General features: G+C 37.7%; 1 protein-coding gene across 6 annotated transcripts in view; it reads left to right on the top strand.

The window, feature by feature from the left end:
* The window catches only part of ABCD3 (ATP binding cassette subfamily D member 3), a 116041-nt gene that overhangs the window by 7830 nt on the left and 80468 nt on the right, over window positions 1–27743 (top strand). Inside the window, exons 1-4 of one of the 6 annotated variants that reach the window (XM_077120200.1) lie at window positions 7349–7607; window positions 17032–17261; window positions 20523–20567; window positions 21265–21301. Coding sequence is in view for 2 of the 6 variants with exons in the window: in XM_077120199.1 (XP_076976314.1) it covers window positions 5054–5097; window positions 6545–6580; window positions 21265–21301 (117 nt within the window). In the remaining 4 variants the exon portion in view is untranslated. Of the gene's footprint in view, window positions 1–5038; window positions 5098–6544; window positions 6581–7348; window positions 7608–17031; window positions 17262–20522; window positions 20568–21264; window positions 21302–27743 lie in introns of those variants that run through there. The other 5 variants (XM_077120201.1, XM_077120199.1, XM_077120202.1 and 2 more) reach the window with 5 other exon arrangements.

Here is a 27743-nt window from a genome sequence, read left to right as displayed (position 1 = left end):
TCGATGTCTTGTCCTTTTGGTTCTTCCCCCATATCAGTGGTGAACATCACTATCTTTGGAGTCGGAGTGGACATCCTGTTTCTAAAACAAAAATTATATGTTCCATTCATGTGAGCAGCAAATGGGTATTTTCCACTGGACTCTTGGTCTCCTTTATACTTATAAAGGAATTATAAATAATTTATAATTATTATTATAAATTAAATAATGCTTATTATTATTTGTTTGAGCACATCACTTTCTCCCTCTGAATTTTTTTTTTGATCCTGCACATTTAATTAGTATTACTTCTCTAAGAGCTCTTAATAAATTAAAAGAAAATTACTAGACTGGGCTACATATAGAATAGTATAAATAACTTTTTTTAATTGTATAATGTAACATATATATAAAGCAAAGAAAGAAAAAAGCAATAGTTTTCAAAGCACTCTTCAACACGTAGTTACAGAACAGACCCCAGAGTTTGTCATGGGTTACCATACCATCATCTTAGATTTTTCCTTCTAGCTGCTCCAGAACATAAGAGGCTAGAAGGAATAAGTATTTTATCATCATGATTGACTTTTTTCTTTTTTGTGAAAAATAAGATATATGCAGAAAAGAAATAAAATTCAAAGCACAACCCAACAATTATTTGTAGAACAGATTTCAGAGTTATATTGTATGGGTTATACTTCCACAATTTTAGGTTTTTACTTCTAGCTGCTCTAAGATACTGGAGACTAAAAGAAATATCAATTTAATGATTCAGCAATCATCTTCGTTGTTAAACCGTACCTTCTCTGTATAACTCCACCATCACCTTTGATCTTTCTGTCCCAGCCTACAGGGGTTTTGGGGCCATGGCCATTCTAATTTTTTCATTTTAGAAGGGACTGTTAATAATACAGGGTAAGGCGATGGAACTAGCTGCTCTGGAGAGGCTGGGCCCTCTAGGTTTCAGGACTTATCTGGTCCAGAGACCCATCTGGAGGTTGTAGGTTTCTGGAAAGTTACCCTAGTACATGGAACCTTTATAGAATTTTACCCTAGGTATTCTTTAGGATTAGCAGAAATGGTTTTGGTTGGGATTTGGCAAGTTATGATAGGTAGCAATGTCTAATTGAAGCTTACATAAGAGTGACCTCCAGAATAGCCTCTCAACTAACTCTATTTGAACTCTCTCAGCCACTGACACTATTAGTCACACTCTTTTCCTCCTTTTGGTCAGGATGGAATTGTTGATCCCATGCTGCCAGGGAGACTTTCAACCCTGGATGTTGTGTGCCACCTAGTGGGGAGGGCAGTGATTTCACTTGCAGTGTTGGGCTTAGAGAGAGTGAGGCCGCATCTGAGCAACAAAAGAGGTCCTCCAGAAGTAACTCTTAGGCCTGCCTATAGGTAGGCTAACCTTCTTTGCTATATATATAAGCTTCACAAGAATAAGCCTCAAAATCAAGGGCTTGTCCTATTGATTTGGGTGTCCCTAATGTTTGACACAGTAGCAGTGGTTTCCCTGGTGGTAAAGTTTAATAGTTCCATATTTTTTCTCCCATCCCTCAAGGGGCTTTGCCAATACCTTTTTTTTTTTTTTTTTTTTGCATGGGCAGGCACTGGAAATCGAACTCGGGTCTCTGGTATGGCAGGCGAGAACACTTTGCCAATACTTTTTGATTATCTGTTCAATATACTCTAGGGGGTATCCAGGTATTACATTAAGCTATACAAGATTAAAGGCCCTCATTCTTATTCTTGGCTCCCTGTTTCGATTGTTCAAATGAACTGTCCAGACACGTTGAGTTAGATTATATGCTACAGAAAATTTAGGTTCAGACAAAATGAGTATTTCTTTCTTTGGTCTCAAAGAGTAGGTGTGGTTCTAAAATAAAGACACTGTCTTCCTTACTCCTGTATTATATATATATGTAAACAGCCTCTCAAAATCCAGAAATAATAATTACCACTCTAGACTAAATATGTCTGCTCTAAGAGCTTAAAATCTCGGCCTGTGTTTTCTTATAAGCATTTTCTAAAGGAGACCATACAATAATTGTTCTTTTGTTTCTGGCTTATTTTGCCTCAGCGAATGTCCCACAGGTTCATTCACATCATTGCATGCCTCAAAATGTCATTCCTTTTTGTGGCAGCAAAATATTTGATCATATATGTACTCCATTGTTCACCAGTCTACTTCTCAGTGCATCCTTCAGCCACCTGCATTCATTAGGCATCATGTGTAATGCCCAAAGTCCATAATCTATGAACTCCCTCAATTTTAGATGATTTCATTGTTACTAAGAGAAAGATAACCAATAAACACACCCTCATCAAATAGGAAATCTAAACCTCCCCTTAACTCTTGTCCCTCCCCCCATTATTTACCCCTGCTGTTGCTGTGATAATGCTGTATATTTTCCTGTTAAATATGGCCCATAGCATGTAATAGCAGTTTTCCTCCTGAACCTTGACTTAAACACTCTTTGTACATGAATCATACCTTTGAAGTAGTTCTTGAAGGACTTATTTTATTTCTAGTGTTAATTAGTGGAACACATAGGTATACACACACCCTTTCAATCATGTTCACCTTTAATATGATAATAGTACTTATAGACCCACTAGAGAACTGCTTCACTTCTATTACCTTACATTTGAGTTCGGCTTCATTAGCTAACTGTTCATCCATCTCTAGCTTCTACCTAGAAGTCCCCTATATTCTGTATTATAAGCCTCCAGTTTTTACATTTTCTCTGATCATAAAAGTGGAGTCATGCAGTATCTACCTTTTGTGTTTGGCTTATTTCGCTCAGCATTATGTCCTCAAGGCTCATGCATCTTGTCATGTGCTTCAGGATGTCATTTTGTCTTACAGTTGCATAATATTCCAGTGTATGTATATACTACATTTTGTTGATCCACCTGTCTGTTGATGGATATTTGGTTTGTTTCCATCTTCTGGTAATTGTGAATAATGCTGCTTTGAACATTGGTGTGCAAATGTCTGTTTGTGTCACTGCTTTCAGCTCTTCTGGGTATATACCAAGTAGTGCTGTTACTGGATCATAGGGCAGCTTGATATTTAGTTTCCCAAGAAACTGCCAAACTGTCTTCCATAGCGGCTGTAAATGTATAATGATACATTTCCACCAGCAGTGCATAAGTGTCCTAATTTCTCCACATCCTCTCCAACATTTATAGTTTCTTATTTAATAGCAGCCATTCTTATAGGTGTGAGGTGATATCTCATTGTAGTCTTGATCTGCATTTCCCTTATAGCCAATGAAAAATGAGCCTTTCTTCATGTGCTTTTGAGCCATCTGTATTTGTTTTTCACAAAAATGCCTATTTATCTCTTTAGCCCATTGTATAATTGGATTGTTTGTTCTTTTGTTGTTGAGTTGTATGAGTTGGTGAACTTGACCTATCCTATTCCACCGTCTTCCCGAAACTCTGTTAGAATGGTTTAGTTATATTGGTATAATCTATCTATTAATTGACTCCTTTTGTATATTGTATTAGTTCTCATCTTTAACTTATCAGCACCTTTTTATATCTTTCCTTCTAGTAACAGACTTGGCATTTTGTACATAGCTAGGCACATGATTCATACTAGGCCAGTCAGAGTCCTTCTTTGGGATATTTCTTCTGGAGCTAGTAGGGAAGGGGCTTTCTTTTCTAGTCATGCACATGTGAAGATGAGACCCCAAAGCTGGATGTGGCATTGCTTTCTTCTAATTGAAAAAGACTGCAGACTCCTGATGTGCTGTATCATCAAATGCTTTGTGACATAGTAAATTAAGTTTATAGAGTTTTCTTGATCCATTAACTCCTTAAGAGAAGAAAATGAGCTCAGTAGGGGTGACTTTTTGGTCATGCTCTTAGAACTCCTAGAATTTAATTCTTCCTTCAAAGTATCCAAGCCATACTATCCATTTAGATAAATTGTAGTTTCTTCCCAGGATCAACATCAAACTCATCCAGTAAATATCATCATGTAATCTGTTAGAATAAAATATGGGCTGAGATTATGAAGAGGAAAGATAGAAACTTCATCCATTTTCTTTGGAATTAAATATACCATATTAAATGAAACTATATGCAATCTGGTTTACTGCATTTCCCTATTGTTATTTATACGCCCATTGGAAAGATTTTTATGGAATATTAGAGTTGTTGAAAAAAGGCATTTATAGTCATTTCTACAAAATCTTAGGCATCAGGACTTTGCTTAAGAACATGACTTTCATTTTATGAAGAAATCACTTTTGTTTTTAAGCATCTTTGTTAAGAATATAATCTTCATAGACCTGGTGTTTTTTTTAAAACATGCATTTCTTATCCTTTTGCTAGAGTAACAGTCCCTGAATGGACTCGCTTAAATTAAGACAGTATAAAATTGAAAATAAAACTCATCAAAGCATAATCAGTTCATTTACTATGCTAGACATAGAAATCTCACATACCACTGTCCTTCAACTATAATGATAGACATGAAAGTGTATGCTGTGGTTTACTTTGTGCTTAAGAAGTTATTTTGAGTTCTTGATATTTCTTTTCATTAGTATTAAGAATAAATGTATTATGTGGAATGAGGCAATTTCTCTAGGTGAATAATTTCGTTAACATGGTGTATGTATATATCATTGCATATTACTGTTTAAAATATGTTCGTGCAATTTCTTAAACCTATGAAGACAGTGTCTACTCAGAAGGCAAAAGAAAATGTATCTATAAGTTTATTTTACTTTAATCAGTAGAACTATAACTAAATAGTTGTTTTAAAATCAAATACTATTTTAATGCTTAATAGTTTAAAAATTAAATATTTATGCGTTATCAAAATAAATACACACTATAGAGAATTTGAATACTAGAAAAAAAGGAGGAAACACTTCTATTATGTGTCATAATTGCTATCATATTTTATTGATTCTACTGTGTACATTTTTTCACGTCTTAGCATCTTTGAATTGACTAACTACTAATGTATCTTAGCTTTGATTAATATGGTATTAGCATGTTATGGTGTTTCCTTTTTATTATGCATACTTTTTATTTTTAGTTTTTTTTTTGCATGGGCAGGCACCGGGAATCGAACCTGGGTCTCTGGCATGGCAGGTGAGAACTCTGCCTGCTGTTATTATGCATACTTTTAACTTGCTTGTAATAATACTACATATCAACTTGTGTTATTTTTCATTTGACATATACATATTTATGATTTGAATTCTTTATTAGCATTTTTAAATGCCTATAAGATTGTCTGTTTTGAATAAACCTCCATTTATAATCTCTTTCTTGTACATTTAGGTTATTTTCAATTTTTCAGTATTGTATGTAGCAAAGACTATCTTTTATGTGTGGTCTTTTTTTTCTTTTTTTTTCCTCAGGCTAGATTTTTTTTTTTTTTTTTTTTTTACATGGGCAGGCACCGGGAATCAAACCCAGTCCTCTGGCAAGCGCTTCTGCCTGCTGAGCCACCGTGGCCCCTGAGGCTAGATTTTTAATAGCAGACTTAGAGAGTAAAAAGATTAAAGCTTTTAGGACCATTCCAGCCAATCCTTAAGAACACCTAGGGCAATATATAAGATTACACAAGGGTTCCATGCATTAGTATAATTGTCCAGGAACCTACAGCCTCTAAATGGGTCCATGAACCACATAAGTCCTGAAACCTAGAGGGTCCAGCTTTTTCAGAACATGAGATGGCTCCATCTCCCTACCCCATATTAGTAACAGACCCTTCCAACATGAAAAAATTAGAATGGCCATAGCCCAAACACTCTTAGAGGGATAGAAAGATCAAAAATGATGGTGGAGTTATACGGAGAAGATACAATTTGACAAATGAATATGATTGCTGAATCATTACATTGATACCTTTTAGTCTCCAGTATCTTAGAGCCACTAGAAGTAAAAACCTGAAGTTGTGGAATTGTAACCAATGTCAAACTCTGAAATATGATCTACAACTAATTGTGGTGCTGTGCTTTGAAATGTATTGCTTTTTATAATATATGTTATTTTTCATAAAAAGGAAAAAGTCAATTGTAATGATAAATATTTATGCCTTCTAGCCTCCTATATTCTAGAGCAGCTGGAAGGAAAAATCTGAGGATCATATAGTAGCCCATGACAAACTCTGGAATCTGTACTGTAACTTCTTGTTAAAGAGTGCTTTGAAAACATTGCTTTTTTATTTCTTTGCTTTGTATATATGTTATATTATGCAGTAAAAAAGTTATTAAAAAAGGATTAAGGCTTTTAAATTAATTTGCAAGCATTGTATGCATTTACACTGTATTTAGTAATGTTTAAAGGTGCTGGTTTCATGGTACTCTTAATAGTTTGCTGTTAAAATTTATTTTCAGTTTTGGCTCAATGAGAGCTAAAAATGATATTAAAATTATATAAAATATAATTAGATCTGAAATACAAACAGATAGAAAATGTAAACATAGCATTTAATTTTTAAGAAAATTAAAAGTTTAAGAAATAACTTAAAAATTGAAGCCATTGAAAAGATTAATAAAATGAAATGTGTTTTTTTTTTTTGCATGGGCAGGCACTGGGAAATGAACCCGGGTCTCCCGCATGGCAGGTGAGAACTCTACTTATTGAGCCACACTGGCCCACACTGAAATGTTCTTTTTTTTTTAATTAAACTTTTTAAATGTATAGTATAACATATATACAAAACACAGGAGTAAAAAAGCAATAGTTTTTAAAGTGCTCTTAAAAAAGTGGTTATAGGATAGATCCCAGACTTTGTCATGGACTATCATATGATCCTCTCGTATTTTTCCTTTTAGCTGCTCCAGAATATAGGAGGCTAGAGGGCTTAAATACTTTTTATCATCACAATTGACTTTTTTTTCTTCCTTTTTTTGTGAACAATAACATATATACAAAAAAGCTATAAATTTCCAAGCACAGTGCCACAATTAGTTGTAGAACATATTTCAGACTGAATTGGGTTACAATTTCACAATTTTAGGTTTTTACTTCTAGCTGTTCTATAATACTGGACACTAAAAGCTATATCATTTTAATGATTCAGCATTCATATTCATTTGTTCAGTCCTTTCTTCTTTGTATAATTTCACTATCACCTTTGATCTTTCCATACCGCTCATTAAGGTTGTTTGGGCTATGGCAATTCTAGATTTTTGATATTGAAAGGGTCTGTCACTAATATGGGGTAGGGAGATGAAACTATCTGATGTTCTGGAGAGGCTGGGCTAGGTTTCAGGACTTACCTGAATCAGGGACCCATCTGTAGGTCGTAGTTTCTGAAAAGTTACTCTAGTGCCTGGAACCCTTGTGGAATCTTATAAATTGCCCTAGGTGTTCTTTAGGATTGGCTGGAATGGTCCTGGTTGGGGGTTGGCAGGTTATGATAAGTAGCAAGGTCTAACTGAAGCTTGGGTAAGAGCAACCTCCAGAGTAGCCTTTCTGCTCTATTTGAACTCTCTCTGCCACTGATACTTTATTAATTGCATTTCTTTCCCACCTTTTGGTCAGGATGTAATTGTTGATCCCACGGTGCCAGGTCTGGATTCATCCCTGGGAGCCTTCTCCCATGTCGTCAGGGAGACTCACCCCTGGATGTCATGTCCCATGTAGAGGTGAGGGCAATGATTTCACTTGCAGAGTTGGGCTTAAAAAGAGTGAGGCCACATCTGAGCAACAACAGAGGTCCTCCAGAACTAACTCTTAGGCATGCCTGTAGGTAGTCTAAGCTTCTCCACTACCCACATAAGCGTCACAAGAGTAAGCCTCATGATTAAGGGCGTGGCCTGTTGATTTGGGTGTCCCTAAAGTTTGACACAGTATCAGGGGATTCCTTGATGGTAAGGCTTAATAGTTCTATATTCTTTCTCCCCTCCCTCAGGGGACTTTGCCCATACTTTTTGATTATCTGGTTAATATACTCTAGGATGTTTCCAGGCATTACAATAATCTATACAGGATTAAAGGCCCTCTGGATTAAAGGACCTCTTTCTATTCTGTGCTCTCTGTGTTTCACTTGTTCAAATGAGCTATACAGATAGGTTGAATTAGATTATGCACTTCAAAAAATTTCAGTTCCAGATCTTTTAAACCTTTCTTCCATTGGTCTCAAAGAGTATGTGTGCTTCTAAAATATAGACACTGTCTTCCTTACTCCTGTGTTCTGAATTACTTTAACTCCAACCTGTTGGGCTTCGTTCTTATCTCTAAATATCAAGTTATAGCTATAAAACAGCCTCTCAGAGTCCAGAAATAATAATCACCACTCTGGACTTGATGTGTCTGCTCTTAGAGCTTACAACTAGGCCCCTGTTTTCTTATAAGCATTTTCTAAAGGTGACCATACCATTGTTGTTTTTTGTTTCTGGCTTATTTTGTCTCACCAAATGTCTGACATGTTCATTCACATCGTTGCATACCTCATGACATTGTTCCTTTTTGTAGCAGCACAGCCTTCATTCATAAGTATACACCATTAGTCGCCATTCTACATCTCCATCAGTGCATCCTTCAGCTACCTGCATTCATCAGGCATCATGTAGAGGGCCCAAAGTCCACAGTCCATCAGCATTCTCAATTTTAAATAATTTCATTGTTCCCAAGAGAAAGAAAACCAATAACTACACCCTCACCAAATACGAAATCTAAATGTCCTCTTAACTCTTGTCCCTCACCCCATTATTTACCTCTGCTGTTGCTGTGGTAGTGCTGATGGTTTCCTTTTGAACATAGCTCATAGCATGCAATAGTAGTTTCCCCCTGTACCCTGGACTTAAACACTCTTTATATAAGAATCATCTTTGAAATAATGCTTGCAAGAACTCATTCATATTTCTAGTGTGAGTCAATGGGACACGTAGGTCTATACAATCCCTTTCAATCTTGTTCATCTTCAATATGGTACTATTACTTCTAGACCCACTAGAGAATCACTTTTGCTCCTCACATTGGAGTTCAACCTCATTAGTTAATGGTTCACCCATCTCTAGCTTCTATGTATCTCTAAGTCCCCTGAATTCTGTATTATAAGTCTCTGATTATACCTTTATGCTGGTCATAAAGTGGAATCATACAGTATCTGTCCTTTTGTGTCTGGCTCATTTCACTCAGCATTATGTCCTCAAGGCTCATCCATTTTGTCATGTGCTTCAGGATGTCATTTTGTCTTACGGCTGCATTATATTCCAGCGTATGTATGTATCACATTTTGTTGATCCACTTTTCTGTTGATGGGCATTTGGTTTGTTTCCATCTTTTGGCGATTGTGAATAATGCTGCTATGAATATCGGTGTGCAAATGTCCATTTGTGTCGTTGCTTTTAGCTCCTCTGGGTATTACCAAGTAGTGCTATTGCTGGGTCATAGGGCAGCTCGATGTTTAGTTTCCTAAGGAACACCAAACAGTCTTCCATAGTGGCTGTACCATTGTACGTTCCTACCAGCAATGCATAAGTGTCCCAGTTTCTCTGTATCCTCTCCAACATTTATAGTTTCCTGATTGTTTAATAGCAGCCATTCTTTTTTTTTTAAATTTATTTTATTTATTAAACATACCAGTATACAAACACAAACATTCTTACCATATGATCATTCCATTCTACGTATATAATCAATAATTCACAATTTCATCACATAGTTGTATATTCATCATCGTGGTCATTTCTTAGAACCTTTGTATCAATTCAGAAAAAGAAATAAAACGAAAACAGAAAAAAATTCATATATACCATACCCCTCACCCCTCCCTTTCATTGATCACTAGCATTTCAATCTACTAAATTTATTTTAACATAATTTCCCCTATTATTTATTTATTTTTAATCCATATGTTTTACTCGTCTGTCCATACCGTAGATAAAAGAAGCATCAGACAAACAAGGTTTTCACAATCACACAGTCACTTTGAGGACGCTGTATCATTGCACGATCATCTTCAAGAAACATGGCTACTGGAACACAGCTCTACATTTTCAGGCAGTTCCCTCCAGCCTCTCCATTACACCTTAACTAAAAGGGTGATATCTATTTAATGTGTAAGAATAACCTCCAGGATAACCTCTCCACTCTGTTTGGAATCTCTCAGCCATTGCCACTTTATTTTGTCTCATTTTGCTCTTCCCCCTTTCGTTCGAGAAGGTTTTCTCAATCCCTTGGTGCTGAGTCCCAGCTCATTCTAGGATTTCTGTCCCACGTTACCAGGAAAGTCCACACCCCTGGGAGTCATGTCCCATGTAGAGAGGGGGATGGCAGAGAGTTTGCTTGTTGTGTTGGCTGAGAGAGAGGCCACATCTGAGCAACAAAAGAGGTTCTCTTGGGATGACTTTTAAGCCTAATTATAAGGAGGCTTAGCCTATTCTTTGTGGGGTTAAGTTTCATATGTACAAACCCCAAGATTGGGGGCTCAGCCTATTGCTTTGGCTGTCTCCACTGCTTGTGAGAATATCAAGAATTCTCCACTTGGGAAAGTTGAATTTTTCCCCTTTCTCAACATTCCCTCAAGGGGACTTTGCAAATACTTTTTTATTCACTGTTCAAATCCCTCTGGTATTTATTTTGGGGTATCACTCTCGACAAACCTATAAAATCTCATGCCCTACTCAAGCTTCCATGTACTTACAGTGTTCAATTAAGCTGTCCACACAAGTTATATTAGGAAATGTACTAGTCAAAATATAAATTTTGTACCAAATAAATATTTTTTGCTTTAGTCTCACACATAAGTTAAACTTATAAAATATTAAATACCATCTATTTTCAACACCCTGCAGTATTGGCATTCCTTTGTTCTTTCTCATGCAAAAACATTTTTAAATTTATACATTTAGTCGCTATCATTATACACTCTAGGCATTCCTAGATTATACCATATCAGTTTTTATCATCTATTTTTCCTTCTGATTTCATTTGTGCCCCCAGGCCTCCTCCCGCTATCATTCTTACATTCACCTTCATTCAGTGCTCTAACATTATTGTATTACAGTTAGGTAGTATTGTGCTATCCATTTCTGAATTATTACAATCAGTCCATTGCACAGTCTGTACCCCTTCAGGTCCAGTTACCCAGTATCTGCCCTATTTCTATCTCCTGATGGTCTCTACTCCCAACTGAAGTTCTCCAAGTTCATTCACTTATATTAATTCGTATCAGTGAGACCATACAGTATTTGATCTTTTGTTTCTGGCTAATCTCATGCAATATAATGTCCTTAAGGTCCATGCATGTTGTTACATACTTCATAACTCTGTCTTACAGCTGCATAAATATTCCATCGTATGTATATACCACAGTTTGTTTAGCCACTCATCTGGGCTGTTCCAACTCTTGGCAATTGTAAATAATGCTGCTATAAACATTGGTGTGCAAATGTCCGTTTGTGTCCTTGCCCTCATGTCCTCTGAATAGATACCTTGCAATGGTATTGCTGGATCATATGGCAATTCTGTACTTAGCTTCTTGAGGAACTGCCAAACTGCCTTCCACAGCGGTGGTACCATTTTACGTTCCCAGCAACAGAATAGCAGCTATTCTTATAGGTATGAGGTGGTATCTCATTGTAATCTTCATCTGCAGTTCCCTTATAGCCAGTGAAAATGATCTTCTCTTCATGTGCTTTTGAGCCGTCTGTATTTGCTCTTAAGAAAAATGCCTATTCATATTTTTAGCCCATTTTATAATTGAATTGTTTGTTCTTTTGTTGTTGAGTTGTATGATTTCTTTGTATATGCAGGAAATCAAACCTTTGTCTGATATGTGATTTCCAAATATTTTCTCCCATTGAGTTGGCTACCTCTTCACCTTTTTGACGAAGTCTTTTGAGGTATAGAAACGTTTGATTTTGAGTTCGCATTTATCCATTTTTTCTTGTGTTGCTTGTGCTTTGGGTATAAATTTAGGAAGCTACCTCCTATTACTAGGTCTTGAAGATGTTTCCCTACATTTTCTTCTAGAGGCTTTAAGGTGCTAATTCTCATATTTAGTGTTTGATCCACTTTGAGTCAGTTTTTGTGTAGGGTGTAAGATAGGGTTCCTCTTTCATTCTCTTGGCTATTGATACTCCATGCCCAATTATTGAAAACACCAATTGTCCCAGTTCAGAGGATTTGGGGGCCTGCAAAAATCAGTTGACCATAGAGTTGGTGGTCTATATCTGCACTCCTAATTCGAGTCCATTGGTCAATGCTTCTATCTTTGTGCCAGTACCATGTTGTTTTGATCACTGTGGCTTTATAATAGGTTTTAAAGTCAGGGAGTGTTAATCCTTCCACTTCATTCTTCTTTTTAAGGATGCTTTTAGCTAATTGGGGTCTCTTTCCCTTCCAGATGAATTTGGTAGTTAGCTTTTCCAAGTCTTCAAAGTAGGTTGTTGGAATTTTGATTGGTACTGTGTTGAATCTGTTGATCAATTTGAGGAGAATTGACATCTTAATTAAATTTAACCTTCCTATCCATGAGCAGGGAATGTCTTTCCATCTATTTAGATTTCCTTTAGCAATGTTATGTAGTTTTCTGTGCACGAGTTCTTTATGTCCCTTCATTCCTAGGTATTTGATTCTTTTAGTTGCTATTTTGAATGGAATTTTTCCTTAACTGACTCCTCAGCCAGCTCAATACTTGTGTATAGAAATGTTACTGATTTTTGCACATTAATTTTATATTCTACCACCTTGCTGAATTTGTTTATTAGCTCAAGTAACTTTGCTGTAGATTTCTCAGAATCTTCCAAGTATAGTATCAAATCATCTGCACATAATGAGAATTTTACTTCTTCCTTTCCAATTTGGATGCCTTTTATTTCTTTGTCCTGCCTGATTGCTCTAGCTAGAACTTCTAGCGCAATGTTGAATAATAGCAGTGACAGTGGGCATCCTTGTCTTGTGCCTGATGTTAGGGGGAAGGCTATGAGTCTCTTTCCATTGAGTATGATGCTGGCTATTGGTTTTTCATGTATTTTCTTTATCATATTGAGGTAGTTACCTTTGATTCCTATCTTTTGGAGTGTTTTTATCAGAAAAGGATGCTGAATTTTGTCAAATGCTTTTAATTGAGATGATCATGTGATTTTTCCCTTTTGATTTGTTAATGTGCTATTACATTAATTGATTTTCTTGTGTTGAACCATCCTTGCATTCCTGGTATAAACCCCACTTGGTCATGTTGTATAATTCTTTTAATGTGCTGTTGGATTCGATTTGCTAATATTTTATTGAGAATTTTTGTATCTATGTTCATTAGGGAGATTGGCCAGTAGTTTTCCTTTTTTATAGCATCTTTATCTGGTTTTGGTATTAAAATGACATTAGCTTCATAATATGAGTTAGGTATGGTTCCTGTTTCCTCAGTTTTTTGGAAAAGTTTAAGCAGGATTGCTGTTAGTTCTTTTTGAAATGTTTAATAAAATTCCCCTGTGAAGCCATCTGGCCCTAGGCTTTTCTTTGTAGTAAGATTTTTGATGACTGATTGAATCTCTTTACTTGTGATTGGTTTGTTCAGATCTTCTATTTCTTCCTGAGTCAATGTAGCTTGTTTATGTATCTCCAGGAATTTGTCCATTTCATCTAAGTTGTCTAGTTTATTGGTGTATAGTTGTTCATAGTATCCTCTCTTGATTTCTTTTATTTCTTCAGGGTCTGTGGTAACCACCTCTTCTTATTTCTGATTTAGTTTATTTGCATCCTCTCTCGTTTTTTCTTTGTCAGTCTTCCTAGTGGCCCATCAATTTTATTAATTTTCTCGAAAACCAACTTTTGGTTTTATTGATTCTTTCTCTTGTTCTTTTGTTCTCCCATTAATTATCTCAGCTTTAATTTTTGTTATTTCTCTTCTTCTATTTGCTTTAGGGTTAGTTTGCTGTTCTTTCTCAGGTTCCTCCAGGTTTGCTGTTCAGTCCTCGATTTTTGCTCTTTCTTGTTGTATTAGTTAGGGTTCTCTGGAGAAACGGAATCAACAGGGAACACTCACATATATAAAATTTATAAAAGTGCCTCATGTGACCACGGGAACACAGAGTCCAAAATCCGCAGGGCAGGCTGTGAAGCCGACGATTCTGATGGAGGGTCTGTATGAACTCCACAGGAGAGGCTCACCAACCAAAACAGAAAGAGCCTGTCTCTTCTGAATCCTCCTTAAAAGGCTTCCAGTGATCAGATTAAGCATTACTCATTGCAGAATACACTCCCCTTTGGCTGATTACAAATGGAATCAGCTGTGGATGTAGCTGACATGATCATGATTTAATTCTGTGAAATGTCCTCATCGCAACAGACAGGCCAGCACTTGCCCAACCAGACAAACAGGTACCACCACTTGGCCAAGTTCACACATGAACCTGACCATGACAGTCCACCCCTTGTCTACTTGGCAGCTATACATACCACCTTAAACCATACCTAATTTCTAAATAAAAAACAATAAAAAATACATTTTTTCTTTCACCTAACAATACTCAACTGTCCTGCATATAACTGGAAACACGTGAAATCTCTCCAGAATAGGGTGTAAATCCTTGGGTAATATTCATTCTTAAACTTGATATCTTACAACTTAAATAGTATAACATGAACAAAACAGCATTACAGTCCTCATTTCTGTAATTGATCACGTGGTCGAAGTTCATATTTATCACTACCTTCTTCCACTACCCATTCCATGTTCCCTTTACCCTCAGCAAGCACTTCAGCTGCCTGTGGTTCTTTGCCTGGTGGGGTGACCCAAACTTTCATTCCTGAAGTTTCACAGCCATTGGTAGTACTGCCTGGATTGGGTTGTTGCAGTTTTCCATTGATTTTAATCACAGGGCATGGTAGTACTAAAAGATGCCCTAGGGGATCTCCTATATTCCAAGAAAACTCTTCTTTACCTCCATTATGTAGTTGCAGTCCTACTTCCCCCTGATAGTCAGGGTCATTCACCCCGGACAATAATGTAATCCCCTTCTTGGCTTGTTGATCCAGTGGCATAAGTAGCCCAAAGTGACCAGGTGGCAGTCTTAGATTCCAATTCAATGGAATCATTGTTGTTTCTCCTGGTAGAAGCACTCCCCATTTTGGAACTAAAACCTGTAGACCAGCAGAGCTCAGGGTCACAGGGACAGCAAGCAAAAATTTTCGTAGTGGATCACTGGGGTAATAGTGAGTGGTACCACTCCCACTTCCACCCCTTGGTTCCTGGACCAGTGGATCCTGGCTATGGGAGAAACAGCACCATACAGTGGATGCTGATTCAGAGTATATACAGCTTCCTGGAGAACACTACCCCAGTCTTTCAAGGTATTGCCACCTAGTTGGCACTGTAATTGAGTTTTCAAAGGGCCATTCCACCGTTCTGTCAATCCAGCTGCTTCTCGATGATGGGAACATGGTAAGACCAGAGAATTCCATGAGCATGTACCCATTCCTGCACTTCATTTGCTATAAAGTGTGTTCCTTGATCAGAAGCAATGCTATGTGGAATACCATGACGATGGATAAGGCATTCTGCAAGCCCACGGATGGTAGGTTTGGCAGAAGCATTGCGTGCAGGGAAGGCAAATCCGTATCCAGAGTATGTGTCTGTTCTAGTTAGAACAAATCGCTTCCCCTTCCATGAAGGGAGTGGTCCAGTGTAATCAACCTGCCACCATGTAGCTGGCTGGTCACCTCAGGGAATGGTGCCATATTGGGGGCTGAGTATAGGTCTCTGCTGCTGGCAAATTGGGCATTCAGCAGTGGCTGTAGCCAAGTCAGCCTTGGTGAGTGGATGTCCATGTTGCTGAATCCATGCATAACCTCCATCCCTACCACCATGACCACTTTGTTCATGAACCCATTGGGCAATGACAGGAGTTGCTGGGGAAAGAGGCTGACTGGTATCCACAGAACGGGTCATCTTATCCACTTGATTATTAAAACCTTCCTCTGCTGAAGTAATCCTCTGGTGTGCATTCACATGGGACACAAATATGTTCATGTTTTAGCCCACTCAGAAAGGTCTATCCACATACTTCTTCCCCAGACCTCTTTGTCACCAATTTTCCAATTATGGTCTTTCCAAGTCCTTGACCATCCAGCCAAACCATTAGCAACAGCCCATGAGTCAGTATACAAACGCACCTTTGGCCAGTTTTCCTTCCAAGCAAAATGAACAACCAGGTGCACTACTCTAAGTTCTGCCCACTGGGAGGAAATCCCCTCACCACTGTCCTTCAAGGACACCCCAGAAAGGGGTTCTAATGCTGCAGCTGTCTTTTTGTTGTTGAGTTGAACAATCTCTTTATAAATTCTGGATACTAGACCTTTATCTGATATATCGTTTCCAAATATTGTTTCCTATTGTGTAGGCTGTCTTTTTACTTTCTTGACGAAATTCTTTGATGTGCAAAAGTGTTTAATTTTGAGGAGTTCCCGTTTACCTATTTCTTTCTTCAATGCTCTTGCTTTAGATGTAAGGTCTAGGAAACCGTCTCCTAGTATAAGATATATAAGATATTTCCCTACATTTTCTTCTAACAGTTTTATGGTCTTCAATCTAATCTTTAGGTCTTTGATCCATTTTGAGTTAATTTAATTTTTGTATAGGGTGTGAGATATGGGTCCTCTTTCTTTCTTGTGCATGTGGATATCCAGTTCTCTAGGCTCCATTTATTGAAGAGACTGTTCTGTCCCAGGTGAGTTGGCTTGATTGCCTTATCAAAGATCAGTTGTCCATAGATGAGAGGGTCTGATATGCTTATTCGTGACATTTAAATGGATGAAATCATATAATATTTGACCTTTGTGTTTGGGTTCGTTTAACTTAGTTTTCAAGGTTTACCCATGTTGTGTCCTATATTAGTACTTCATTTTTATGATTGAATAGCATTTCTATCTTTTAACTGGTGTGGCCGGTCATTTTGCTAGGCAGCTCCATAGCCCCCAGTGATCTTGTGTAATTTGCACCCCTTGAGTGGGTGCAAGTGGGCTTGCCCTAATGACTCATATTTAAAGAATAGAATATGGCAAAAGTGACTGTCTTTAGCTTCAGAGATTAGGTTGCAAGAAAACTGGTTTCTCACTTGCTCTAAGGGAAGCCAGCTGCCATGTTGTAAGCCACCCTATGGAGAGGCTCACGCGCCAGAGAACGTATCGTCAGCCAACAGCCAGTGAAAACCTGGAGCCTCCCAGCAGCCATTTGCGTGAGCTTACCCAGTCAACCCTTGAGATGACTGCAGTCCTGACTGGCACCTTGGTTGCAGCCACATGAGAGACTGAACCAAGCACGCTCAGCTAAGGCACCCCAGATTCACAGAAATTGAGTAATAAATCTTTATTGCTTTAAGTTGTTAAGTTTTGGGGTACTTTGTTAATAGCAGTAGATCACTTATTCAGTCTTTTATAATTTAGCATAATTATAATTTCATTTTGTTTGAAACCTAGCATCTTATTTTGTGTTGTTTGCCCTTTCTGCTCTGTTTCTTTTCTTGCCCTTTTTTGAATTTTTTCATTATTTCGTTTTTACCCTCCTATTTGTTGTTATTTTTGTGAGTAGTTGCATTGCATGGATCCTCATTTATCTCTGTAAGTACCAACTTGCAATGTTTTGTTAGCAGTAAGTACTATGGCATTTTCATTGAATATTTTAATTTTTAGAATTTTGTTTTGGGGCCACTAATAAATAGATTGGCCTGTCATCATTAATGTAGTAGTGATTTAAAACCAATTCATTGTTTAAAAAAGAAAATAATTGGCATAATTAATGGTTTAAAATGAAAGTTATTAAAAAAAAATCTTGAACATCAGTTGGTGCATACAACACACAAATACTTTCTTCTACTCTCTTATCCCAGAGCTGTAAGCAAAAATGATGCTTATACATATTTCCAAAAGTATCAAAATAATTGAAAGCAATGCAGGTGATCTGTAAGAATTTTTTTTTCCTTCACAAGAGGTTCATGTATTACCCAAGTTGGAACACACTGACCTAGATAAAATGAACTGAGTAAGAAAAGCTCTAGGGTAAAAATTGCTGTTCTCCTTACTAACTTCTGATTATAGTTTTCATGATTAAGTATTAATCCTTGGCAGTTACTTTATCCTAGTCTGAGAGTTGATCTCCTTCCATCTTTACAGGAATGTCCTGCTTATTAACCATATGCATTTTACTGGGAATATGAAGAAACAGTTAGCTCTAACTCCCTCTCCCCTCCAGCTATAAAGAGCAAATGAAGTAACTATTCTATTGTATTTTTAGGAAAAGGTCTCTCCTATGTTTTTGGCAAATATTTTCACAGCTTTATTGAGATATAAATCATGTGTAATAAACTACATATATTTAAAGTATACAACTTGATGAGTTTTGACATATGCAAGTGTGCTGGTTTGAAAGGATGTATGTTCCCTAGAAAAGCCATGTTTTAATCTAAATCCCATTTTGTAAAGGCAGAATAATCCCTGTTCAATACTGTATGTTTGAAACTGTAATCAGATCATCTCCCTGGAGATGTGATTACATCAAGAGTGGTTGTTAAACTGGATTAGGTGACAACATGTCTCCACCCATTGGGGTGGGTCTTGATAAGTTTCGAGATTCGGAGAGAGCAGAGAATGCTGCAGCACCACAAAGCTGAGAGTCCACTAGCCAGCGACCTTTGGAGATGAAGAAGGAAAAAGCCTCCCAGGGAGCTTCGTGAAGGAAAGTCAGGAAAGAAAGCTAGCAGATGATGCCGTGTTCGCCACATGCTTTCCAGATGAGAGAGAAGCCGTGACTCTGTTTGCCATGTGCCTTCTCACTTGAGAGATAAACCCTGAACTTCATTGTCCTTCTTGAACTAAGGTATCTTTCCCTGGATGCTTTGATTGGACATTTCTATAGACTTGTTTTAATTGGGATATTTTCTTGGCCTTAGAACTGTAAACGAGCAACTTATTCAATTCCCCTTTTTTGAAAGCCATTCTGTTTCTGGTCATATTGCATTCTGGCAGCTAGCAAACTAGGACAGTAAACATCTTTAAAACAATCACTACAATCAAGATTATGAACATTTTCTTCATTCCAAAGTTACCACATGCCCCTTTGTAGTCAGTCTCCCTCACCACCACCACAAGCCTGAAGTAATCACTGATCTTCTTTCTTTAATTATAGATTAGTTTTAGTAGCTCTATAGAATTTCCTATACATAGAATCTGTTTTAGTTTGCTAAAGCTGCCAGAATGCAATATACCAGAACTGTATTGGCTTGTATAAAGGGGATTTATTAAGTTACAAATTTACAGTTGTTAGGCCATAAAAATGTCCAAATTAAGGCATCCAGAGAAAGATTCCTTGACTCTGAAGAAAGGCCAAATGGCATCTGGGTTTCTTCTGTTACCTGGAAAGTCACATGGCGAGCTGGTTCTTTCTTAGCTTCTTTGGGGTAACTCTGGATTTCTTCTCTTAGCTTTCCATGGCTCTCTTCAGGTTCTTTCTGGCTTGGTTAGCATTTCATTGAAAGGCACATGGTGATGTCTGTTGGGCTTAAATTTGTTTTAGTTTGGTGAAGCTGCTGGAATGCAATATACAAGAAATGTATCGGTTTTTATAAAGGGAATTTATTATGTTACAGGTTTTAGTTCTAAGGCCTTAAAAATGCACAAACTAAGTCATCCAAGGGGAGATACCTTGACTCTGAAGAAAGACCAGTGTCTATCACATGGAAAGGCATGTGGCTGGCATCTGCTGGTCCTTGTTCCTGGTTCTGTTGCGTTTAACTTCTGATTCCAGTGACTTTCTCTAAGTTTGTCTTGACTTAGCTGCTCTGGGGAAAAAATCTGTTCCATCTCTTAGCAAGCATCTCATGGAAAGACACACAGTGACATATGTTGGGCTCTTGTTCCTGTCTAGCTTCTGTTGGCTCTCTCTGCTCCTGGCTTCTGCATCTCCAAACATCTGTGTCTGAGCTTTCTCCTAAATGTTTATCTGTGTTGGCTCTTTTGAGGTAAACTAATCAAGACCTCCCCCTTGAATGGGCAAAGTCACATCTCCATCTAAGCAAAAGGTCATACCCACAACTGGGTGTGTCTCATCTCCATTGAAGTAATCTAATTAAAGGACATGACCACAATTAGGTGTGTCATACCTCTATGGAAACAACCTAATCAGAGGGTCTACCCTGCAATATTGAATCAGGATTAGAAAAACAAGGCTTTTCTGTGGTACATGACAGTTTCAAACCAGCACAGAATCATGCACTATATAATTTTTGTCTACTGCTTTCAGTCAGCATATGATTTTGAGATTCATCATATGGTTATATGTATTGATTAGTTTATTCCTTTTTATTGTTGAGTACATTTTATGGTTATTCCGTAATCTTTTTACCTGTTGATGGACATTTGGGTTGTTTCCATGTTTTGGCTACTAAAAATAAAACTACTGTGAACATTTGTTTATAAGTCTATGTATGGGCATATACTTTCATTTCTCTTCAGTAAATACTTGGTAGTTGAATGGCTGGGTTGTATGATAGTTATATATTCAACTTTTTAGAAAGCTGCCAGAATATTTTTAAAGTGACTGTAATATTTTATATTCCCATCAGCAGTGTATGAAAGTTCCAGTTGCTCCACATCCTCAGCGATACTTGGTATAATCAAACTTCTTAATTTGAGCCATTCTAGTGAATGTGTGTAGTGGTTTCTTATTGTGGTTTTCATTTGTATTCCTCTAGTTAATCATAATCATAAAGATAGTTTTACTTGTTCCTTTCCAGTCTATATTCCTTCTGTTTTTCTTGTCTTAATTTCGCTGGCTGAGTCCGCTAGTAACAATAATGAATAGAAGTGGTAAGAGTGGGCACAGTCTTTCATCCATAGTGTGGGCTTGTTTACATGGTTGTGGAAAGATTTCCATCAGCAAGAAAGAGGGTCCCCAGTACATAAACATTTTTCAAGCCCCTGCTTGTGTTAGTTTGCTAATGTCCCATTGGCCAAAACAATTTATAATCAAGCCTTTATTCCAGGGTGGAGAAACAGATTCCACCTCTCCATGGGAGGATTTGTAAAACACATATGTGTATTTGCATACGTGTATATGTAAAATTACCAAACATAATACCTGTTACATAATAGTAGTAATTAAAATTTTCTGAGTACTTTCTGTAAGTAACAGTAAGAGACAGCTGTCCTGTTATTATTTAACATGTATCTCAGTATGATAGGGAAAAAGAGGAAGCCCATTTGGAGAATTTAGAATATTCTTTTGATATCAGAGTAGTTTAATGATGGTTACCCTTTACAAATAAAGTTAAGCTGTCTCTCTCTCTCTTTTTTTTCCCTCTGCAGTAAGAAAAATGGAAAACCACCATTACAGACCAATGAGGTAAAATTTTAAATCATTTACTCCTTGGGGTTTAATGAATTTATTTCATTTATTTTATTATATGATTTTGAATTAGGATAGAATTATACAGTTTTAGAATAGATGGGAACTTAATCCACCATAAATCACAGGAATTCCTTCTGAAATGGGAATCCTTGACAGATATTTTCTAGTATTTACCTGACTCTGTTCATTCAGTAGACAGTTCACTACTCTACGAGGCAGTCACAGCTCTTATTTAGTTCCAACCAATGATGCGTTTATCTGACCCTAGCTTCTTGTGATTGATTCTATTGTGTCTAATTGTTCTAGTTTGCTAGCTGCCAGAATGCAACACAGTAGAGATGGATTGGCTTTTAATAAAAGGGGATTTATTTTGTTAGTTCTTCAGAGGAAAGGCAGCTAACTTTTCACTGAGGTTCTCTCTTACGTGGAAGGCACAGGATAGTCTCTGCTGGTATTCTCTCCAGGCCCCTGGGTTCCAACAACTTTCCCCAGGGTGACTTCTTTTTGCATCTCCAAAGGCCTGGGCTGAGCTGCAAGTGCTGAGATGAGGAATGCCGAGCTGCTTAGCTGTGCTATGTTGAGCTCTCTCATTTAAGCACCAGCCAATTAAGTCAAACATCACTCATTGCAGCAGACACGCCTCCTAGCTGATTGCAGATGTGATTAGCAACAGATGAGGTTTATGTACCATTGGCTTATGTCCACAGCAACAAGACTAGGTATGCTCACCTGGCCAAGTTGACAACTGAATCTAACTAACACATGTCCACCCCTTGTCAACTTGGCAACTTCAAGCATCACCTTAAACAGGTGCAAAAACTTCTCTTCTTGGTGTGGGCCTGTGAATCTCAGAACAAGTTATCTGATGCCAATATGCAAAGGAGGATAAACACCGGATCCATAGGGCGAAACTGGAAGGAAAACCTGCAGGCAAACACCATTGGATTTCAAAGTCTGAAAGTCATTTATCCTTCGGCTGTAGAAAGTGGCAGTGTAACAGGTTTCTCCCCTAAAGGGACCTGGCCTCCCCTTCATTCAAGGGGCTCTGGGTCTGTAAACTGTGTCAAGTCTGGAAACTGATTAAGGGGCTGTGACTGTGTTTTTGTAATTCAGGTTAGACTTCTGTTCATTTGACCTAGAACTCTTTTGTTTATACAGCTCCAACAAGAATTTAGTAGACTGCCCTTCTATTGTATTTCTAGGCACCCCATGATTTACTAGCCAATGCCACAAATCTCTGCGTGTCATATAATTTTGATGCCTCCTTTGAGTTTGTTGTCTATTATAATACCCACGTCTACCCTGTCTTTGGTGATTAAGTGCTGCCACCTGGCTTCTGCCAACTCGGGATCCTATCATCCCCATTGTGTTTAAGGATTCCAGCTCAGTGACAGCAGTTCCTACAGTAATATCTGACCTACAGAGAAGTGCAACCACAGAGCTCTTGAGGGATGATGGTGCTAGTCTCACAAATTTATTTCTCACTGTTCTGGTAAAAGGTGCATCCTCTGGACATTCCTGGGGTGTAAGAGTAGGCTTTGCATGATAAATCCACTCTAACATCCCAATCTCTCTAAGCCTCTGGATCCCCTCATCTACATTATACCAGGGCAGTTCTGGCATTTCAACCTCAGGTAATGTTGGCCACCTTTTGATCCATGTTTCAACCAACCACCCAAACAAGCTGTTAACACCTTTTCTAACTGCTCTAGCTATAACATTGAATGCAGAATCTCTGCTTAGTGGGCCCATATCAATAAATTCAGCCTGATCCAGCCTTATATTCCTCCCACCATTATCCCACACTCTTAAAATCCATTGCCACACATATTCCCCTGATTTCTGTCTATATAAATTGGAAAACTCACACAGTTCTTTTGGAGTATAACATACCTCCTCATGTGTGATACTTTGTACCTCACCTTTAGGGGCCTGTTGGGACTTTAGTTATAGGTCTGGAAGAAATGAGGGGTGGTGGGGGTGGGTCATGAAAAGAATTAGAAATATCTGCCAAGCCATTTGCCTCAGGGCCTTCATTTCAGTTTCATCTGGTGAAACAGGATTAATCACTCTAGGGCTAATCCCTTCAGGAGGAGGTTGGGTGGCCAATTCCTCAAGGCAGGCTGGAGGTGGGGCGGCTATGTCCTCAGGGCAGACTATTACAGGGTTATCTAGAGAAGACTCAGCATGGCCTAGGGTTTCAACCTCGCCCCCAATATCATTATCATTCCATATTCCACCATCCCATTTTTCAGGGTCCCACTCCTTTCCAATCAATGCCCTCACTTTAACGGCAGACACCATGCAAGACTGAGATTTCAGTTTATGTTGTAAAGTTGCTACTCTAACAATAAGATTCTGAGTCTGATTTTCAGAGATTTCAAGTCTACGGCTACAGGAAATAAGATTTTCCTCCAGGATATTCATAGAAACCTCTACATCTTTCACACTGTGCTTAAGCTTCTCGTTTGAAGGCTTAAGCCCATCCCTTTCACCCCTTAATGTAGACAGTATATCTAACAACAACCAACCAACATCTCTATAACTCTTATTTCTACAAAACTCTGTAAAGGTGTCAAAAACATTATCCCCCAGAGTCTGGCTTCGTACAAGCAAAGCATTAGGAAAATCGAATGATGATATTTTAACTATCTCCTTTGCCAACTCACTCCATGGATTGGGAGTGTCATTCTGATTATGGGAATCAGAGTCCTTAGTGTCTCTGAGTCCAGTCAGAGTAGAAAACCATTCATAAAAACCCATTTTTAAGATTCTTTTTCTTAAGAACCACTCCCGCTACCAAGATGTATTAGTTAGGGTTCTCTAGAGAAACAGAATCAACAGGGAACGCTTGCAAATATAAAATTTATAAAAATGTGTCACGTGACCGCAGGAACACAGAGTCCAAAATCCACAGGGCAGGCTGTGAAGCCGATGACTCTGATGGAGGGTCTGGATGAACTCCGCAGGAGAGGCTCACCAGCCGAAGCAGGAATGGGGCCTGTCTCCTCTGAGTCCTCATTAAAAGGCTTCCCATGATTAGATTTAGCATCACTAATTGTAGAAGACACTCCCCTTTGGCTGATTACAAATGGAATCAGCTGTGGATGTAGCCGATGTGATCATGACCTAATCCTATGAAATGTCGTCATTGCAACAGACAGGCCAGAACTTGCCTAATCAGATAAACAGCTACCACAACTTGGCCAAGTTGACACGTGTCCCTAACCATGACACTAATAAACAGGAAAAATTCTATTCCATCATATGTTTGAATAAAGTTCTATTCCCAAAGTCTTTTTTTTTTTTCCATGCTTAACAAACCTTTTTTCCTCCAGTGCTCCTTATTATGTGTTTCTGATATTTTTTCAATCCTACGTATATTTTTCTCTGGACCTTTGTTGGTTAGTGTCCCTAGACATTGTGCTTAGAATAGAACACAGTTGTCTAGATGTGGTCTAACTAGCATGGAATACATCATTACTACTACTCCCATTGATCTGAATACCGTATTGCTAAAATTCAGGCTAAAATTGCTTTTACTTCTCTAGCTATAACTGTTGCTTACATTAAGTGAAGATAATGGTAAATTATAGCCTTGGGGCATCTTTCTGATGAACAATTCTCTTGATAGATAGATCCCTTAAATCTTGTATTTGTCAGTTGATTTTTTTTTTTTTTCTTTTTTTTGGTGCATGGTCTGGGAATCGAACCTGGGATCTCCCGGATGAAGATTTTTTTCTTGTTTTAATAACAAAAAATTATATTATTGAGATGTAATTCACAAACCGCAGAATTCAGTAATTTGAAGTGTACAATTCAGTGGGTTTAGTATATTCACATAGTTGTGCATTTATCACTACTAATTCCAAATCATTTTCATCACCTCAAAAGAGACCCCATACCCTCTAGCAGTCATTCTCATATCCCTTCCCTATAGCCCCTGGAAACCACTAATAAACTTTCTATCTCTATGGATTTTCCTATTCTGGACATTTCATGTAAATGGAATCATACAATTTGTGGTCTTTTTTGTGACTGGCTTCTTTCACTTAGCATAATGTTTTCAAGGTTCATTTTATCCTGTATCAGTACTTCATTCTTTTTATTCCATTGTATGAATATATACTTTGTTTATTCCTTTGGTCAGTTGATGGACATTTAAGTTGTTTTCATTTTTTGGTTATTCTGAATAATGCTGCTAGACCATCCATGTACAGGTTTTTGTGTGGATGCATAATTTTATTTCTCTTGGGTGTTTACCTCGGAGTGGAATTGCTGGGTCATGATAACAGTTCATTTCTTTTAAATAACACTAATTTATCCCTGTAAATATCAGCTTATTGAGTTTGATCCACTTGCTATACTATTAGTGTAATTTTGAGTGTAATTCTAACCTCTAGGATATTAGGTACAGATTTAATTTATGTTAGGTATGAATTTCGTTTGCTTGCTCTTTCTTCCTCGAAATTGCTGATAGTATGGACTAGGGATGAATGTAGAAAATTATCCTGTGGCATCTGTTAATCTGTTTTTTTTTATTATGGTTTATCCCGCTGTGATATATTCACCTGTAGCAAAATCTGGTCCTTATTTCTCCATTAAAGTCATAAGAATTAAAAATATCAGATCCCTTGGTAAATTTATGATTCATTTATTGTGGCATAATTTTATTCTTGGCCTGGTGGCTTAGTCTCTTTCTCTCCCTCCCTTGCCATTTTGGCACGTCCGGTTCTTCTAAGCCTCTGAATTACAAGCCTCACCAGCGACTAGTGATGATGCAGCCTTGTCTCTCTAACCCTATTGGCCTTCTCCTTAGTCCTCCACCTACCCAACATCCTCTGCTATGGGTACACTCAGGAACAGCATCTCTATGGTCACAGTCACTCATCCGTCCTCCCTGTGTGATTGGCTACCCTCCCCTGGAGGCCACACCCTAACTCCGCCTCTCCTCAAACTGTATATAATCCAGGGCTCTGTCAAGCCTCGTGGTCTTTAGCTTCTGGCGGCCCTGGCATAAGCGTCTACCAACAATAAAGCTACCTCGCTTCATGCCTTAATTGACTCGGCCTCCAGTCCTTTAGACCCGCAGCGAGGTCTCCTGCGCGCGCCCCTTGGACCCAGACCCCCGGCTCGAGCCCCTTTTCTGCGTGCGGCAGTGTCGTCTAGCAAGCAGTGAGAAGCTGAGGAGTAGAGGGTCCCCGATAGCTTAGCGGTTGAGCCAAACCGCAATTTATTAATTTAGTCTTTCAACAAATATTTATTAAACCCCTCATATATGCATAGCATTGTTCTAGGCTCTGGAGATAACAACAGTTGTAAAGGTAAGTACCTGTCCTCATGGAATTTATTCTACAGGTCAGCTAATCTACTCATAATATCCTTAACAAAGAAGAAAATTTAAGAATAGTTCAATATGACTTAGTCTTAGTAAACTCATGCTGGCTTCTTAGTGACCAGTATCTTTTATGTCTTCCCAAACTCTCCATATTAGTACCTCTTCTCTGAATATACTGGAGATTGATATCAAATTTGCTCTTCTTTAGTTTCCATAATTTCTCTTTCCCAGTCTTTGAAAAATCAGACAAGATGTGCCTAATTCCAATCTTCTGGCACATGTCTCTCTCTATGATCTTTTCATATTTAAATTATATCTGAGTTATCAAATCTTAGTTATCTCCATTATATTAAATTATCAAACCTATGTGCATATTATCATCTTTACAAGTTTAAGGACAAAATGAAACTCAGTCAGCTAGATGTGTTCAATTACAAGTTTTAGGACATAATGAAACTCATTAGGGCAGCTAGGTTTGTTCAATTTTGTATTGCTCCTTCCCATTTTTTTCTATAAACATTGTTTGAGCATATACTTATTTGCTGGTTGTATAATATGAACCAAAAAAATTTAGGTTAGATTAAATGGTTGGCAAAAATAAGTCTGATACCACATTTGTAGAATTTATGAGAATTGTACATGTGTGCACACGTGTATACATGCTAAAATGAAATCTGGTTCTCTACATACCAAATATAATAGGTTATAGGTTACTCACTTTTTGCTCATCAGAGTTTTTTTATTTTTCTACAGTGAATGATTACTTATGGTAGAAAAATCTTTTTAAAAAGAAAATTTTTACTGAAATGTTTTATAATCTTTGGTGGGATGTGGTGGGAAGAGAATGTTCAAAAGACCTCAGATTTAAGGAGAAAAATGCTTAATAGAAGGTGAGAAATAGTATTAAGAGGTAGCTAGCTGCTTTGTTGGATTTGGTATTTAGCATCCCACTGTATGTTTTCAAATTTTGGTATGTATGTGTGTGTCCAAATAGTAAGAATTAAAAATTTTGTAAATAGAATCATTGTATGCACCATTCTACTCCTTTGTCTGCACAATTTTTTAGATCCATTCATGTTGTTAGCTATAGATCTATTT

The sequence above is a fragment of the Tamandua tetradactyla genome, chromosome 11, assembly GCF_023851605.1.
Source record: "Tamandua tetradactyla isolate mTamTet1 chromosome 11, mTamTet1.pri, whole genome shotgun sequence".
In the NCBI taxonomy this organism is placed as follows: Eukaryota; Metazoa; Chordata; class Mammalia; order Pilosa; family Myrmecophagidae; genus Tamandua; species Tamandua tetradactyla.
This window is presented reverse-complemented; position numbering and strand designations above follow the sequence as displayed.